The 18,826-nt window shown below is 37.3% G+C and overlaps 1 protein-coding gene across 1 annotated transcript in view; it reads left to right on the forward strand.

Annotated features, from left to right (window-relative positions):
• FANCI (FA complementation group I) overlaps positions 1-18,826 on the forward strand; it is a 67,169-nt gene that overhangs the window by 15,295 nt on the left and 33,048 nt on the right. The window contains exons 8-18 of the mRNA XM_069098570.1: positions 513-554; positions 1,514-1,637; positions 2,091-2,176; positions 4,549-4,675; positions 5,774-5,866; positions 7,018-7,154; positions 9,328-9,508; positions 11,324-11,411; positions 14,910-15,040; positions 15,523-15,593; positions 16,097-16,211. Coding sequence (XP_068954671.1) covers positions 513-554; positions 1,514-1,637; positions 2,091-2,176; positions 4,549-4,675; positions 5,774-5,866; positions 7,018-7,154; positions 9,328-9,508; positions 11,324-11,411; positions 14,910-15,040; positions 15,523-15,593; positions 16,097-16,211 — 1,195 coding nt within the window. The remainder of the gene's footprint in view (positions 1-512; positions 555-1,513; positions 1,638-2,090; positions 2,177-4,548; positions 4,676-5,773; positions 5,867-7,017; positions 7,155-9,327; positions 9,509-11,323; positions 11,412-14,909; positions 15,041-15,522; positions 15,594-16,096; positions 16,212-18,826) is intronic.

Genomic DNA, 18,826 nt, shown 5'->3' on the forward strand with positions numbered 1-18,826 from the left:
AAAACCATTATTTCTTTGTTCTCTTCCGTGTAGTCTTGATCTCTTGGTTTTACCTTTGTTCAAATCCTGGGTTTTTTGCTTTTAGTTGTATTCTGCACACTGTAATACACTGAACTCAAAAACTGCTGAGTAGATAATTTGAAGCTCATGGAAGTCCCACCAGATGTTGCCTTGTTTATTTGCTTTTTAAAATCCCGAGTCATTTATGATGCATGGTGCCCACTTTAAGCAGTGGAGCAATTTTACTTACTTCTTTGTATCTTACTTTAATGAGCACTGCTGTGGTAGTAAAGATGGAAATAAAAAATTTTTAAATAAAATTCCCTGAAAACCAGAGCCATTTTACCCAACTACAGAATTGTGCAGAAAGGCAGAACTGAGGGTTGCAGAAGCTTACCGTTTCTTGTCTAGATTATGCTGTTTTCTTGGACCAACTAAAATTGTTTTCTCTTGGCTAATTTTTTCAAATTAAAATAAGTAACTTTTCTTCTTTTGGCATTTTGTTTAATCAGATGGGACCAAAACTTTGTAATCCAACTTACTTCTGTGTTCAGGTAAAATTCTATTCTTCTCTCTCTTTTTTTTTTTTTATTGCCTTTTGGAGGGCAGTTGGGGTTAAGTAACTTGTCCAAGGTTACACAGCAAGTTGTTTTGTGTGGGTGTTAAGTGTCTGAAGCCGAAACCGAACTTGGGTCCTCCTGACTCCAGGGCTGGTGCTTTACTCACTGCGCTACCTAGCTGCCCAAATTGTTTCCCATCTTTCTGTTTTTCCTTCTATTTTTTTTGCTTTTTTTTTTTTTTTGGAGGGCAGTTGGGGTTAAATGACTTGCCCAAAGTCACACGGCTAGTAATCATGTCAAATGTCTGAGATCATATCTGAACTCAGGTCCTCCGGACTCCTGGGCTGGTGCTCTAGTCACTGCACCACCTAGCCACCTCTAGTCTTCTCTCTTTCTTTTCCTGTCCTGTCCTTTTAGAAACTTGTTGCCTGACACTCTCACAGATGTCAGTGGCTCATCTATGAAATGTGTGAGCTACTAGCACATTACTATTGTATTTTGTATTAAAAGTTCCTTTTCCCTTTGGCATTAAGCATACCTATTTAAATCAAAGTATGCCCCTAGAGGCGGAATATGGTCTGGTGAAAAAAAGCCAGAAGAATCAGAAGACATGGAGTCAAACCTGTGTATAGCTTTGGGCAAGTCACTTGTATCTGTAGGCTTTACTTTCATCATCTGTTAAATGAGTGATTTGAACCAGATTGTCTGTGGGATCCCTTCCATCTCTACATCTTATGTACTTATAGGTTTTTTCATAGCCTTTGTTCTTTCCTTGGGTGAGTTTATTGGTTCTTCTAAAGGGCTCTGGTCAGAAATCAAAAAGTAGATTAGCCCAGTAATACCCTGGGATTTTGTTTCTCTGAACTATAAGTATTGTAAAGCATTAAGTCAAAGTAAATAGCGTTTAATCCTAGGGTTATGTCCATAGGATGTTAAAAATATCTGATCCACAGGGATGTCCCTCTAAGCACAGAGGAGTTGGAGTTTGTGATAGAAAAGGTCCTGAGGCTGCTCTCCAAGTTGGACCTCCAAGAAATACCTCCTTTGGTCTACCAGCTTCTGTTGCTTTCCTCTAAGGTAAGAATGAGAAAGATTTTTGCTTTTAAATTCCATAATTGAAATGGGCCATTCAGAGTGTTCCAACCTATTCTCTCACACTGGAGTTTAGAGGTAACTCCAGAAATATTCTAGGACGTAGATTATACATTTCAGTTGTATGGGTACATTTGATTGCATCTCACACTTTCATGCTGAAAAAAACATTCACATAGGGGAAGACCATGTTTTGTATGCAGCAGCAAAATTAGTGGCTGTGTCATATAAGTCACAATGTAGTATTTTCCATTGTCTGGTTTCTCAGAGCCACTCTAGACCCACATGAAAGTATTCTGTGCCCATTGTGTGATCTTAGGGCATAGTCTGGGTCCACTGAGCTTTATGCTTTAAGAATCCTTTGGATTGGAAGGCACTCTTAAACTTGGATGATTTCGCTCATCTTTTTGTTTTTGTTTTGATTTCCATAACTTCCAGGGAAGTAGGACGAAAGTTCTCGAAGGAATTATAGCCTTCTTCAGTCAGCTGGATAAATCACACAGTGAGGAGCAGAGTGGTGATGAGTGAGTAATATACAGTAGGGTTTGAAATAGTTGTTTTTAAAAATTCATTCTCAGGGGCGGCTAGGTGGCGCAGTGAGTAAGAGCGCTGGCCCCAGAGTCGGGAGACCTGGGATCGGTTCTGGCCTCAGCTACTTAACACCCACACAAAAAAAAACTGGCTGTGTAGCCTTGGGCAAGTTACTTAACCCCAATTGCTTAAAAAAAAATCATTCATTCTCCTTTAAAACAAAAGTTTCTGGTTGTACATGATTACGTTTTTTTTCTGTCTACTCTTTTGACTTATACCCAGAACCTTCCTAGTTTCTATTTACAATGCAGTGAAGTTATAGAGTTTGAGAATACTCACTCTTTTGCTTTTCTGCCATTCTCCTGTAAGCTAAGTGGTTTGGTTAGCTACAGGGTCCAGGTAGTTTGTATAAAAATGCTAGTGGTTATGTATTCTTGCTATAACCTGCACTAAATAACTGAGGCCTGAGGTTTCTCCTGGGTTATTGTACTGAAAGTACATCACTTCCTAGTTTCAAATACAGACAGTTCTTGCTTATAGTATGTTGGCTTTTCCAAAAACCTCTCCCTCTCCTAGCCAAAGCTGAGGTTCCTTGGCACAGAACTGCACCAGCCAGAGCCAGTGTAATCTGCGCAGTACAAATTTACCTCAAGTAAGAACTGTGTATTGAAAGGCACTACAAAGGATTGTGCTGCTGCCCAGCTGTAGATTATACGGGCAACGAGGCCTCAGTTGTAGACTGAAAGACCTTCAGTTTTTCTTTTTATTATGAATTTGACAACCAGCCTCCCAATAAACAATTCTGGATTCAAATTTAAGCAACAACAACAACAAACAAAAGAATTATATGTGAAACCACAAACCTCTTAGGTACTGTTTACTTTTTTAAAAAGTATAAAGTTATCCTGCTTATGTGTGTCCTTCCGAACTTCCTTTTGTTCATTTTGGTTTTTAAAATGCTTCAGTGACTCTTCTTTTGTCTCTCATTTTTTTGGTCAACCCTGTCTATCTTCACTCCCTTCCCAAAATCTCTCCCCTCAGTTGAAAATTAGAAAGCATGGTCCTTGCAACAAATAGGAATAGTCAAGCAAAACAAATCCATATGTTGGCCACATACAAAAATGTATGTTATATTTGGTACCTGGAGGCCATACTCCTCTGTCAGGATGTACATAACATTCTCCCTCATAGATCCTCTGCAGTTGCTGTTAATAATTTCACTGATCAGAGTTCTTAAGTCTTTCAAAGTAGGTGTTTTTTAAAAAACACTGATATTGTTATTGTATAAATTGTTCTCCTGGTTCTACTCATGTCACATTGTAATAGTACATACAAGAGACCTTGAATTTCTGTTCTTGATAAAACATATTTGTTCTTTCTTTTTTAAAACAATTTTAATTTTTGTCTTTTTGTTTTATATCACCTTAGTTTCCAAATATATATATATCCTTTCTCAAACATCCAGTGAGTTATCCCTGTTACAAAAAAGTGAAAAGGTCAGGGGAAAAAAAGATGTTTAGCAAAACTAACCATCATATCAACATTGACTACATATGCAGTGTTCCTTAGTCTTCCACCTTTCCAGTAAAGGAAAGGAGATGCAATTTCTTTCTTCTTTAGCAACAAGCTTGGTTATTATTACTATGAAACGTCCAGCTTTGTTCTTTTGTGGCTGTTCTTTCTATTGACATTGTTGTGGTCATTGCATATATTTCTTCCCTGGTTCTGTTTACTTTATTAGTTTCTGTAAGTCTTCCTGTAGCTTCCTAAGACTTCTCTGCATTCTTCTTGTTCATTGTTTCTTATGCCCAGTAATATTCCATTACAGTCATACACCCCAATGTGTTTGGTTGTTCCTCAATAGTCAGGCCCCTCGATTGGTTCTGGCTCTGTGCTACTACAAATGCCACTATAAATATTTTAATATATATTCCTCCTTATTTCTTTAGCTTTTTGTGCAAATGTCACCTTTACTTATGCCATTTTTTTCTACCAGCAGTGCCCTCTCCATTTCCAATCCTACCCATTTCTCAAGGGCAAGCTTAAGTGCCACGTCCTAATGAAGCTTTCCATGGCCAGTGATTTCTCCTTCCTCAGAATTCTTTGAATACTTAGTGTCCACCTTGTACTTTGGCTGGGTAAATCTCTTACTTCCTCTGCTCAATTTTAAGTTCCTGGAAAACAAGAACAGCTCCTTGTGCTGTACTGCCTTGCTCATTATAGATACTCAAAAATATTTATTGAATGAATCAATTTCTATTTTATTTGAGTCCAGTATGATTAGGTCCAGTAGCACAGCTGAGTGCCTCAACCAATTGCTCAGGCTCAGTGACTTGTAGCCCAGGCCCTTCTTTCTATTCCTTAGTCTGTTGGACCTTGTCACAGTGCCATCTGGTGAACTGCGTCATGTGGAAGGCACCATTATCCTGCACATTGTGTTTGCCATCAAGTTGGACCGGGACCTAGGCAGAGAACTCATGAAGCACTTAAAGGTAGAGCAAAACCTGCATGTGATTCAGTGTCTCCTGGTGAAAAGGGGAAAGATATAAACTAGAAATCATTTGATGTTGGTCAGTAATACCAGGAATCAAGTTAGAATGCCATAACGTGAAATTACATCAAAAGTAGGTCATCCTTCTACACTTGGAAAATTGAGACCAGGTGATCTTCAGCACATCATTAAACAAGCCAACAGGTGTCATTTAAAGCTTTACTGTAATATCTTGTAATGAAAAAAGCCCTGATATATTTGTCAGTAAACAGGCCTTTCTCAGTTATCTTACATGACCTTAAGCCTTGACTTCAGTTTTCCACTCTAAGAAATGATGATACTATTTTTTCTTAACAGAACCTTTCATAACTTCCAATCATCTCTTGTTGATCAATGTAATGAGTTTAATCTGAATATTAAAATATTTAGATTTTTAGCAATTAATAGTTTGTAACAAATTATTCAAGTTGCCAGCTCTTATCAATGCTCTGTAATAGGCAGCCTCATATAGTGGATAGAGGGCTGGCCACGGAGTCAGGGAGACCTCAATCCAACACCTGTCCTTGCTAGCATTGTCTTAGGGGCAGGTCTCTGAACTTGTGTTAGTTTCATTGTCCCCCAAAAGGAATGGTTTATACCTAGTGTCTCCCTCAGTGGCTTATTTGGGGAATCAAATGAGATAAGACATGTAAAGTACTTTATAAACTTTAAAGCTCCATACAGATGCTGCTATTAGCAAGCTGGGTGCTTTTTAAACTCAGTTACTGGCTATTCTACTATGTTTTGAGGGAGGAGGAGTATTTAACAGGAAAAGGACTAAGTTTCCTAGCAGGTACTGGGTTGAATAAATGTCAGTAACCTAGCTACTCTAGAAAAAGAGCAGACCTTCAGCTTCATAGGATTGCTATCAATTAATCGATCAATTAATGCCTGTTGAGTAGCTACTGATTAGCATAATCAAATAATATATCAGGTGCTTTGAACCCTTATAGAGAAAGGAACTATAAAAATTCAAAGATTTGTTTTATTGTATTATTTGCTATGCTGTGCTTTTAAGTTATAAGTAATAACTTTTTTTTTCCTGATATGTTTATCCTAGGCAGGGCAGCAAAGAGATGCCAGCAAGACTATGTGTCCCTTCAGCATTGCACTCCTACTCTCAGTAGCAAGAATACAAAGATTTGAGGAACAGGTATTTATGTGGAAGGGTGGGATTTCTCAGTACCTAGCATGTAGTTAGTGAACATTTTCCCTATTTCCTTGGGAGAACAGTCCTTGGAGGCACTAGTCTCTGTATATGGTTTATAGCCATTCTTTGGGGGCCAGGGTGACCTTTATATGTTACCTTCTCATGTCTTTGTTTTCTTGTAGAAGAATTAGAGGATGGACGGAGAAGTAAGAATAGAAATAAGAAAGAGAACCCAAAAAAGCAAGGATAAAAACTTTGAATATTTTTATTATGCATTGATTTTTAAGAAATTGCTTCTAGTTAAATAAATATTAGTTCAAGAGGATAGATTGGTCAGAAGGATATAGGAGCAGCCTAGAGTCCTTTGTCTTCAGAATTCTTGTCTCCCAATCACCAGAGAGTTAGAATTAATGATTTGCAATCTGTTCTCTCAAGGGGAAAGTTTTTAGGTCAGGAGTTCCCAACCAGGGGTGCATGATACTTGTAAAAAGGATATAGAGAATATTTGGTAAATAACTACATTAGCCTATTAAAATATTCAAAAAGTAGTAATGTTAGTGAAAACATTTATAGATTTAAGAGAGGACTTTCAAGAAGGAGGGTCAGGTGAGAAAGGGAGGGAGCGTTACAATGCATCTGAAAAATTTGATTCTTCCTGACCCCAAAACCAAATGAATGAGGTTTGGATTTGAAACAAATTTCATATTGACCTAAAAAAATAATATTAGTTACAATGACCCAGCAAAAGATCAACTACTCGATCTCCACAATAACCAAAAACTCTGAATTGATTTCCAGTCATTTAAGTTACAAAATTTTTGATGTGCCCTTGGAGAAGCATATCTCATTCTTACTAAACATACTCATTAGGCTTTAATTCTGTTTATAACAGCTCATCTCTGTGAATCAGCATTCTTAGTCCTGTTCTAAATCAAATCTAAAGCAAGAAAACAGTTTTGAGGCTGATATGCAAGTATCTCTTTCAAAATTTATTCCAAGAATAAAACTGTTGATTGACAAGGAATAAAATCAAGGGTCTCCCCGATTCATTTGACTGTGTTTTGATAAACATTTAGTAATGTTAACATAAGAAGATGATGGTGAGAGCTGCTATATTTCTTTGTTTGATTCCTTTCCCCTCTAATCGTTATTAGGTATTTGACCTTCTGAAAACATCAATTCTCAAAAGCTTCAGGGACCTTCAGCTCCTCCACAGCTCAAAGTTTCTGCAGAACCTTGTCCCTCAAAAATCTTGTATCTCCACTATGATCCTTGAAGTGGTTAAGAATAGGTAAGTTAGAGAACAATGCTTCCCAATTGCCTTTATTGCTTTGAAAAATATAGTTTTAGGCCACATGTATGTATGTGCCTGCTAGTATCTGGGGAAATGTGTTCATAGACAAGCTCATTTTTAAAGCTGAGCTCTGCTCCTGAGATATAGGGGGCACTGTCCAAAGCCCCTTGCACTGGGGGCCAGGGATCTGGTCACTGGCTTTCTGCACTGGGGCCTCTAAAGCTGACAGTTTGCCCACTGTGTTCGGGCAGCCTGGCCTACTTGCATCTGTTGTGCTCTGGGTTCTGGGGCTGGCAGTTTGCTTGTTGCTCTGGGGCCTGAAGCCTCACAGCTTGCCTGCTGTGCCAGTGGTCTGTTGAGCTGGGGCCATGGGGCCTTGGTTGCTGATCTGTGCTGTGGCTAAGAGTCTACTGCTGGCTTGCCCAAACACTCCTGCTTTGGGTTCTACTCCTCTTTTACCTAAGTGAGATAGATCTTTCCTGAAGTCCTTCTAAGTTATCTTGGGCTGGAAAATTGTTTCACTCCATCTTTTTGTGGATTCTGTCACTCCAGAATTCTTTTAGAGGCTTGATATAATGTTGTTTCTGAGGGAAAGTGGGGAAAGCTCAGGCAACTTTCTGACTTCTCTCCACCAGCTTGGCTCTTACCCTGGTCTTTTTTCTTAAAACTACTCATGAGTATTTCTATCTCAACTTTAAGCACCTAATTAAAACTTTTTATAACTAATTTACCCCCATTCACCAATACACACTATCAACTTACATTACTGTTTCACTTAACTTTTCTTACTTTGCCTTGTCTGATCTTGCTAATTACCTACTTCTTAGGTTTCTCGAGTCTTTCCAGGTTCCACTCCCTAATTCTCCACTATCCTCTTTAATCCTTTTATAGCTTTCTTAATTGTCCTTGATCCTGCTTTTCTTAGAATCTGGATCTGGGCCTGAAAATTGTTCTGCTTAAAATTTTCTTCAATTTCTACACAGTTTTGCCAAATTTTTCCTTACCAAATTCAACCTCTTTCTTCACTTGTCCAAATCCCTCTAAGTCACTTACATGATTTCCTTCTCCTAATTCAGCTCAAAGCCTTTTATCTTTTCTCACTTTTCTTACAACCTTCTGCAGAATTGGAATTTTTTTTTCTTAGATCTCTTTAATGTATATGCCTACTGGTGGTATTGCTGCATCAAAGGGTATGCAATTTAGTGACTTTTAGTGACTTTTGTTTAGTTACTTGCTGGGTATAATTCCAAATTGTTTTCCAAAATGGTCAGAACAATTCATAGCTTGACCAATAGAGTATAAGTATGCCTATACTCCCATAGCTCCTCCAAGAATTGCCATTTTCCTCTTCTAACATCTTTGCCAATTTGATGAGTATGAAGTATAACCTCAGTTATTTTAATTTGCATTTCTCTAATGATTTGGAGAGATTGTTAATTTGATTTTTGATAGTTTGCAATTCTTTTGAAAACTGCCTATTCATCTTTTTCCTTTTATCTGTTGGAAAATGATTCTTGTTTTATATTTTATCAATTCCTTATATATTTCAGATATCAGACCATTATCAAAGAATTTTGCTATAGTTTTTTTCTAAATCAATTGTTTTTCTTGTCCTTCTAATTGCATTAATTTTGCTTGTGCAAAATGTTTTTCAATTTTACATAGTCAGAGATTGCTTTGCCTAGTATTCTGTCTCATATTATTCTATTCTAGACACTTGGTGCTTCAGTAAAACTGGACCACTCTGACCAGTGACCATGTCTTAAATTTTCTCACCTTCATGAGTCTGGTGTTACTATTCTTCATTCATAGTCTTCTTTTTTCATTGAATTACTATCCATCTTTTAAAGCTCAACTCCAGTGCTGTGTTTTCTTTGCTGATTCCTGGGTAGCATTAACCTTCCCCTTGGACTTTGTGTAGTCTTTTTACCTATAGTTCATTTAACAGGCAGTACTGTTTACTATAGTTATGTATATGGCTTATCCCTTTACTAGACTGCAAACTTCCATGGAGGCAGGGAGCATTTTGTGAACTTTAATTCCATTTCTATCTAAATTTTATAGCTTTCCAATACCTAGCATAATGTTCTGTACCCAATGGATATTTAATATGTATTTGTTGAATTGAATTAATAACACTGCTCTTTTAAACTAAGACTTGTTGTATTAGTGTTCACAGCTGGGATCATGTCACTCAGGGCCTGGTAGAACTTGGTTTCATTCTGATGGACTCATATGGACCGAAGAAGATACTTGGAGGAAAAACTGCTGAAGCCAGCTTAGTTCCCTCTAAAACGCCATCCCAACAAGCGTGCAAACTGGGAGCTAATATTCTGTTGGAAACTTTTAAGGTGAGACAACAGATTAGCCTCAGTTTCAGTTGGTGGAAAATACTGTTATCTCATTTTGACACATTTCTCAGTAATAATGAAATGAAATGAAATGTTCTGAACAAGGAATGCCTGTGCTCTGGAAGTTAAGAAATATAAAAAGATGTGGTTTCTGGTGACACAGTGAATAGAGCACTGGCCCTGGAGTCAGGAGTTCAAATCCGGCCTCAGACACTTAACACTTACTAGCCGTGTGACCTCGGGCAAGTCACTTAATCCCAATTGCCCTACCTTTCCCCCTCCAAAAAAAAAATGTGGTTTCAGTCTTGGGAGGACAAGAAATGGGAGTGTTTTAGAATGCCATCAATCTTTCAGTAACAACCTGATGAATCCTTAGTATCTAGAAATCCAGTTTAGTCGGATTTTCTTTAAAAAAAAAAAAGAAACCCACAAACAAACTTTGATTTACCATGTCTTTAGCTTATTCCACTAATTTCCACTATTTTTAGCCTTGCCTTAGAAATTTGAACTTAAAATCTTTCGTCCTACTATTGTCCTCTTCTCTCAAATGGTCATCCATTTCTGGACTCTTTTATATTATTCCTTTTGTATAAAGATGTTATTTTAGGTTAGCAGAAACATTAATTCTAGGAATTATGGTTAATTGCTGTTTTTGAAGGCCCAAAGTATACCATTTGAGCTTTTAAAACTTCTAAACAGCTGAATCTTTTAAAAGACCATGTAAGATTTAAACATAAAAACTTATTTTCCTTAAAATTTGAAACCATAAATTAAGGTATATCATGTTTGAAGCCTAAGTTATTTTATCTCTCTCCCACTGATTCATTTTTACAAAGATGTTTGCTTAGCACAATTTGCTACTCGCTTATTCCTATAAATTAGCGATATTTTCATCAGTTTGAGACCTGATAAGCATACTACAAAGGAATAGCATACAAATAAGAATCTTTACCAAAATGAAACTGGACTTTCTAGGAACTACTGCAATAGACCACTGCCATCTAGATGTGACGTTGGTACCTCCTAGGAATCGAAGAAAGCTAATGATATTAGTGGTTGATAAAATTGTCATAGGTTTATATAACATCTGTTTGGGGCTGTGTGTATGTGTGTGTGTGTGATACAGTCTGAAAAAAGTACAGGAGTCAGTATTAGGTATCAGTAGTTAAGTACTACAAAGAATTACTGATTTTTGATTTAGAACTCTTCACTTAGCATTAGTCTCTTTATTATTTTTATACTTAGGTTAACAAAATTGTGCCTCTCCTTCTCTAGTTAGTGAGTCTTTCACCTGCTTATACTGGGCAGAGTTGAGTAGCCTTGTGTTTTAGGATGATAAAAACTTTCATATCAGTGGTCAAATTCTACCCACATAATAAGTAACAAAATAAATTTGTATGGCATTTTACAGTCTTGAAAAACATTTTACCTACATTTGAGTATCAAAGCAACCCTGTGAGGTATAGATAGCACAGCTTTTAGTATCCTTTTACAGTTGAAGATTAGACTTAGGTGAAGTGACTTGCCCCAGGTCACGCAGACAGTAAGTGACAGAGCCATAATTTATATTCAGGTCTTCAGACTGCAAATCCAGTGCTTTCTGTGCTCTACCATACTGTTGCTTCTATAACTTGAGCTACTTTAGTATTTCAAATATTCTGACTCAATGATATACATACCAGGAATGTTTTGTTAGCCCTTTGGTGAAAAATGGTAAAGCATCTGTGCTATAAAAGTGTGAGTTATTGTCACCTTGAAGAGGTTTCAATACCTAGGGGACATCTCCATTTAGTTCTTCTGTTCTGTTCTTTCCAGATCCATGAGATGGTCAGAAAAGAGATTGTCGAGCAGATCCTCAACAGGGTTGTTTCCAAGACATCCTCTCCCATCAGTCATTTCTTAGGTAATGTGTCAGAAATCATTGGAGCAACTTAATTTCCTGAAATGTTTTCACTGATCTATCTATAAGAAAACTTGGGCAGCCAATAAAATGGAACTCTTGGCTTAAGTATTTTATCTGTAAAGTTCAAAAGAAACAGATACAGCTGTTAGATTTTTGTGTGTTAATACTCCTTTGGCAATGTTTGTGAAAGTTTTACTAAGAGCTAAAATGATACACATTTGATGTATGGCCCTCTATTTGTTTGAAAACTTGTCCTATTTCTTTCCTTCCTTTCACTATCAAATTTCTTAGAAGGTCAAATTCATCAGCCTTCCAGAAGTCAGTTTATGCACTACAAATAATCTGAATTCTTATGACTTTTAGTGTTGTTTTAATTTTCATTAGGGGTAGCTAGGTGGCACAGTGGATAGAGCTTTGAGTCAGGAAGACCTGAGTTCAAATCTAGTCTCAGACACTGTCTAACCCTGGACAAGTCACTTTACCCTGTTTGCCTCAGTTTCCTCATCTGTAAAATGAGCTAGAGAGGGAAATGGCAAACCACTCCAGTATCTTTGCAAAAAAAACCTCAAGTGTGTTCACGAAGAGTCAGACAATTGAAATGACGGAACGACAATGACAAATAAATCTCCCTTCACTCTCTTGTCTACTCCAGTTCATTTTGTACACTAACAGTAGACTAATTTTGTAAAGCTTCATTTTCATTATGTTTTCTCTTTTTAAAAACCTTCAGTGGCCTCCTGTTGCCTACAGAATAAAACTCAAAACTTTTTAGCCTGTAATTAAAAGCCTTTCCCAGTTCTTTCAGTTGATCTTCAGATGTCATGAATTCAAGAGCCTTCAACATCTAGTTGCCCATTCTCTGTACATTTTCCAGCTCATCACTGTTTTTCCTAAGAAGTAGCTCCCTAAAGTGAACATAGTACTGGAGAGGGGTCTGAGAAGGGCAAAGTATGAGACTTTCACTTCCCTGGACCTGGAAATGAGACGCTCCTAGGGTAGCCTTAAATTACATTAGCTTTCTTGGCTGCCACATCACCATTAATTCAGATAACACTATCCCTTTTCAGGCAAACCAACTAATCTACCTCTAAAGATTTACTTAATTCACTTTCTTAAACTCTCAGAGTTCTTCTACTTGCTATCCCCTTAGCCAATTTATGCATCCATGATTTTAGTTGTACTATAGCTAGGTGGCACAGTGGATAGAGTGCTGGGCCTGAAGTCAGGAAGGCTCATCTTCCTGAATTCAAATTTGGCATCAGACACTTATTAGCTGTGTGACCCTGGGCAAATCACTTGACCCTATTGGCCTCAGTTTCTCATTTGTGAACTAAGCTGGAGAAGGAAATGGCAAACCACTCCAGTGTCTTTGCCAAGAAAATTCCAAATGGGGTAATGAGGAATCAGACATGACTGAACAACATAGTACCCACAAGAAATACCCTTTTCGGGGGGTGGCTAGGTGGTGCAGTGAATAGAATGCTGGCCCTGGAATCAGGAGGACCCAAGTTCAAATCTGGCCTCAGACACTTAACACACACAGGAAAAAAAAAAAAAACTAGCCATGTGACCTTGGGCAAGTCACTTAACCCCAATTGCCCTACCTTCCCCCCTCCAAAAAAAAATACCCTTCTCTAATGCTTACTCATTTTTCAACCTCATATACTTTGTCCTCTTTGAAACCTTTCCAAATCACCCCATTCCTCAGTGATCTTTCCCAATTTAATATACCTCTCCTTTTATTTGACAATAATAATAATTTTAAAAGCATTTGGTTTGTAAAAGCATTTTACATCTATTATCTTATTTGAACTTCAGCAACACTGTGAGTTAGGTAAGTAGGTATTCTCCCCACTTTACAGAGGAGGTGAGTTACCCATGTTCATATACGTAGCAAGCAATTGTTGACAACAGAATTGAAACTTGGGTCTTCTTTATTCCAGGTCCAGTTCTCCATCCATTAGTGTCTTCAGACCAGCACCCCATCCATTACTATCTCGTGACATTTCCTGTATTAAAATAACTTTTCAGGTTTTTGCCTTGACTTCCCAGTTTGATTCTGTGTGCTTCTTGAAGAGAATAACCAAGCTTTATTTGTCCTTTTCTGCTGTTTTTTTTTTTAAAGCAATTGGGGTTAAGTGACTTGCTCAAGGTTACACGGCCAAGTGTTTCTGGGTGGGGACTAAATGTCTGAGCCCACATTCGATCCCCAGGTTATCCTGACACTGGGGCCGGTGCTCTTACTCGCTGTGCTACCTGGCCCACCCCCCCTTATCCGCTGTGTTACATAGGGGACATAGCAATGAATACATAGTACAATGTATATAGTAAGCAGTTGAAAAATATTTGTTGATTGATTGAAAGTTGAAATAGAATATGTACATTTTGTTAAAGTAATCTAATTGGAATTCCTTTCAACTTGAACAAATTGCCTCTTGTGTTCAGCCTTTGTTCCATCCTTGTGAATCTTATTCATGTTCACTCTGAGGTGAATTTAAAGGACTTGTGACTAAAGTGATATTGGTGCTTCCTTCTTTGATGCAAATCACACCCCTCTCTATACCTTAGTAGATTATACTTTGGAGTTGTTATTGCTGGAACAGTTGATCATCCAATAACTAACCATCTGGTGATGGCCTTTACAGGAATTTTGAAAACAGACATAATCATCTTTGCCTGTCCTGGTACTTAAAGTCTTCTCAGTTTGGTAGGAATCACCAGAGTTTATCCTTTATGTAGGTCATAGATGTAGAAGTAGGAGGAGCCTTAGAGGCCATCTAGTCCCTCATTTTACAGAAAAAAGAAACTGAGATTTTGAGAAGTGAAATGTTTTGCCCATGGTCATCCACATAAAGAGCAGCAGATGAGGGCTGTAAATTCACTTATTTAAATTCCATATCCAGTATCTATTTTCTGCATCATTTATTTACTTTACTCGTAGTCTACCAGCATAGCCTTCTAGAATTCTTGAAGGCATTAGAATGAGACTTCAGTAGAGATGTGTGCTATAGGTGGCCTGGCAACTGCATCTACAGGTGCTGGAGCCCTGCCTCCTCCACATCCACTAGAGTCCTTGGCACTGTCAAGTGGTTCACTATCAGAGAGAGATATAGTTGTATTAAAGGAAATGACACTAAAGATGATACATTACTATCTGCTTACTACTGCACAAATGGGCTTTTCCATCTATTCTACAGCTGAATCCTCCCATGCATACTATCTTTCTCTCTGAATGGGAGCTCCTTGAGAACAGGAACTGTTTTGCTTTTCTATCTTGATCACCAGCACTTTGCATAATTCTCAGTACATGATAAATACTTAAAATAAATTTTCTTTCTTTCATTTATTCATTCATTCACTGAAGTAGGCCAGTGAAGGAAAAGGCAAAATAGATTCTTCTCTTTCCTCTGTATTCATTTTCCTTTTAGTCCCAATCAAATGGCAATGTTTATGATCTTCAGTTGTCTCAGGTGACTAATAAGAGATTCTGTTTTTCAGATCTGCTGTCAAATATCATCATATATGCACCTTTGGTTCTTCAGAGTTGTTCTTCAAAAGTCACTGAAGCCTTTGACTATTTGTCCTTTCTGCCCCTTCACACTGTTCAAGGCCTGCTCAAGGCAGTGCAGGTGAGGCCCCTTCAATCTGGGAGGAATTTGGCATGGTTCATCAATTTAGTCATAATCTATCTGCTCTGTTCTAAAAACCTAAAATTCTGAATTAGGAGGAACTATAGTCTACTACTTTGTCTTTTCACCAAACTTCTACTTCATTTCCTTCAACGTATTTTAAAGTCAATGATATGATATCTATAAAACACTTTGAGCTTCTTGGAAGATTATTGAATATAGGCCATATAGTCAAAGTGGACTTCAAAGCTAATTTTTGTACAGCATTTTAGAAGATCCTGTTTCCTTATTTTGACATCTGATGAAACTTTATTTTTAGTCTAACAGTCAAAACACTAATCATAAAATAATAATATAAGCATAACCTAGATGTAGGGACTGAAACTTCATGTAGATTGGTAACTATGTCCAGCAAAAATCAAGCTAAGCTCAATATTTGCCCAGTAACTCTTTTCACCCTCTGAATCTTTCTTCCCTTTTAGCCCCTTTTAAAAGTCAGCATGTCGATGAGAGATTCCCTAATACTCATTCTCCGAAAAGCCATGTTTGCCAAGTGAGTAGTAACCTTTAGTATTCTTCGGAGAAAAACTCTCCATATTAGAATAAGCCTGAAATTCATCTCTTGCCATTTCCCACTTCAGCCGACAGTACTCTTTGAAAAATTTGTAACCCAAAAGATAAGTTTTATCTATCTATCTATACACTTGTATGCATATATATGTACAAACATATTCCTTCTAGATACTCCAGTTATTTCATTGTATGAGCCTTGAACAATCTTATTTTTATATTTTGTATCATTTTGTCAGAAAAGATAGAAGGAAGTACAGATGTTGTCATGAGTTTAAATAGCCAGTTTTTAAAATCAACTGTCGTGGAATCATTAATTATTTTGGGCAACTTTAGGTATCTAAATTCAACTTATATTCTTCTATGCTTGCTTACTTATATAGATTTCCCTTTTTGTACAGAATAGATTTAGATTTTTCTTAGAAACTTATTTGTAATAAAGTTGGCCCTTTTTGCTCACTTTCTTTTTTTTATTCCTTGAGTCAGTCAGCTTGATGCCCGAAAATCTGCTGTTGCTGGGTTTTTGCTCTTATTGAAGAATTTTAAGATTCTTGGCAGCTTGTCTTCATCTCAGTGCAGTCAGAGCATTGGTGTCACTCAGGTAAGGAATGACACACAGTAAGTAGTAGAAAGGATATTTCAGAAGCTTTCCTTTTTAATCCAGATCTTGAAGCCTTGATTGTCTAAAGGACTAACCCTAAAATAGGCCCTATGAGTTCTGAATTCTGTGATTTACTCTCTAAAGATGAACCAAGGACTTCACTGATTTGAGCTCATAAATTTGGCAGATATAGCCCCATATCCCTACCCCTATCCCCACCCTATCCATATTGAGCATCTGGGAATTTGATGGTGAATTCAATGCCATCAACCATTAAAGGACCACACCTTCTTTCCCCTTTCCCCCAATAGATTATAAGCTTTTTGAGGGCTTTTTGTTTTATCTTTGTATCCCCAGTGCCTCTCAGTGCCTCTTACACTTACTAGATGCTTAATAAATACTTGTTGAATTGAATTGAATTTCTGTTCTGTTCAAAGCCCTTTATTAGATAATGGGATAGGAGAGTGGTTAAGTACAATGAGGTCTCTCACCTCCTATAGTTTATTTAGTAGGGGCCTATGGCATATATGCAAATAACTATAATACAAAATTACACATGTGGTCTTTCTAAAAAATTATTGTTTGTCCTTCATTTTTTTATATCTTTTTTAATAGTATTTTATTTTTTTCCCAATTACATGTTAAGATAATTTTTAGCATTCATTCTTAAGAGATTTTGAGTTGCAAATTTTTCTCTTCCCTTTCTCCCCTGCCCTCTTCCTAAAATGGGAAGTAATTTGATATAGGTTGTACGTGTGCTATCATGTAAAACATATTTCCATATTGGTTGGCATTCAGAGTCCATCAGTTTTTTATCTGGATGTGGATAGCATTTTCCTTCATGAGTCCTTTGTACTTATCTTGGATCATTGTGTTGATGAGCAGAGCTGAGCCATTCATAGTTGATCACACAATGTTGCTGATACTGTGTACAGTGTTTTGCTGGTTCTGCTCATTTCACTTTGCATCAGTTTTTATAAGTCTTTCTAGGTTTTTCTGAAATTTGCCTGTTCATCATTTTTTATTGTACAATAGAATTCCATTACATTCATACATCACAGTTTGTTCAGCCATTCCCCAATTGACAGACATCCCCTCAGTTTCCAATATTTTGTCACCACGAAAAGGGCTGTTATAAATATTTTTGTATATGTGAGTCCTTTTCCTTTTTTTATGATCTCTTTGGGATGCAGACCTAGTAGTGGTATTGCTACATCAAGGTGTATGCATGGTTTTATAGTTCTTTGGGCATGGTGCCATTTGTCCAGAATGTTTGGTTCAGTTAATAGCTCCACAAGCAGTGCATTAGTGTTCCGATTTTCCCACTTTGCCTCCAACATTTATCATTTTCTTTTTCTGTCATATTAACCAATCTGTTAAATGTGAAATGGTACCTCAGACTTGTTTTAATATGCATTTCTCTAATCAATTGGGATTCAAAGCATTTTTTTATATGACTATAGATAGTTTTGCTTTCTTCATTTGAAAACTGCCTGTTCATATCGTTTGACCATTTATCAATCGAGGCATGGCTTGTTGTCTCATAAATTTCATTTCTTTATATATTTGAGAAATGGGGCCCCTTAGAGATACTTGCTGTAAAGATTTTTTTCCCAGCTTTCTACTTTCCTTCTAATCTTGTTTGCATTGGTTTTGTTTGTGCAAAAGCTTTTTAATATAATTAAAATGATCTATTTTGCATTTTGTAATGCTCTCTATCTCTTCTTTGGTCATGAGTCTGTGATTCATTTAACTTCTCTCTCTTTTTTTTTTTGGAGGGGGTAAGGTAGGGCAATTGGGGTTAAGTGATTGCCGACACAGCTAGTTTTGTATTAAGTGTCTGAGGCCAGATTTGAACTCAGGTCCTCCTGATGCCAGGGCCAGTGCTCTATTCACTGTGCCACCTAGCCACCCCTAACTTCTCTTTTAAGAATTTGGATGCTATACCACTTGGTGCATATATGTTTAATATTGCTATTGCTTCATTGTCTATGGTAGAAGGGAGTAGAATGGTACCAGATTATGGAAGGCCTTAAATTCCAACCTAGGGGGTTTAAATTTTACCCAGGCAGTAGAGAACCAGAGGTGTGGCATGAGCACAAAGAAAATCTTGCAGCAATGTCAAGAATAGGTTGGAGGGGAAGAAATTAAAAATGGAAAGATCTTTTATGAGGCTATTAAATAGACAAGGAAGGTAAGGGCCTAGATCAGGGTGATGATTGGGAGAATAGAGGGGAAAGGATATCAGTGACAAGCTGTAGAAATATAAGTGATACACCTTGAGAATTGATTAGATGTGGGGATTGAGGAACTAGGAAAAGTCAAAGTGGGTTTCTGACATAGTTGACTGGAAGATGGATGGTACCATTGTTAGGAACAGGGAATTCAGAAAGGGAAGCAAATATGGGGATAAAAGTTCTGTTTTAGACATAATGAGTTTGAAGTACCCATGAGATAAACAGGCGAAGATACCCTGTGAGCAATTAGAGTTGAAGGTCTGGTGCTCAGAATAGAAGTTAGTCTAATACAAGTTGGGGCTGGTCTGGGTCTTTTGGGAATTGTTTGTGTGGAGATAATATTTGAAACTATTCAAGTAACTGAACTTGGAGGAGAGA

Source organism: Petaurus breviceps, unplaced genomic scaffold (genome assembly GCF_028583685.1).
Source record: "Petaurus breviceps papuanus isolate PSGF00001 unplaced genomic scaffold, PetGlider_PUasm1.0 37, whole genome shotgun sequence".
Classification (NCBI taxonomy): Eukaryota; Metazoa; Chordata; class Mammalia; order Diprotodontia; family Petauridae; genus Petaurus; species Petaurus breviceps.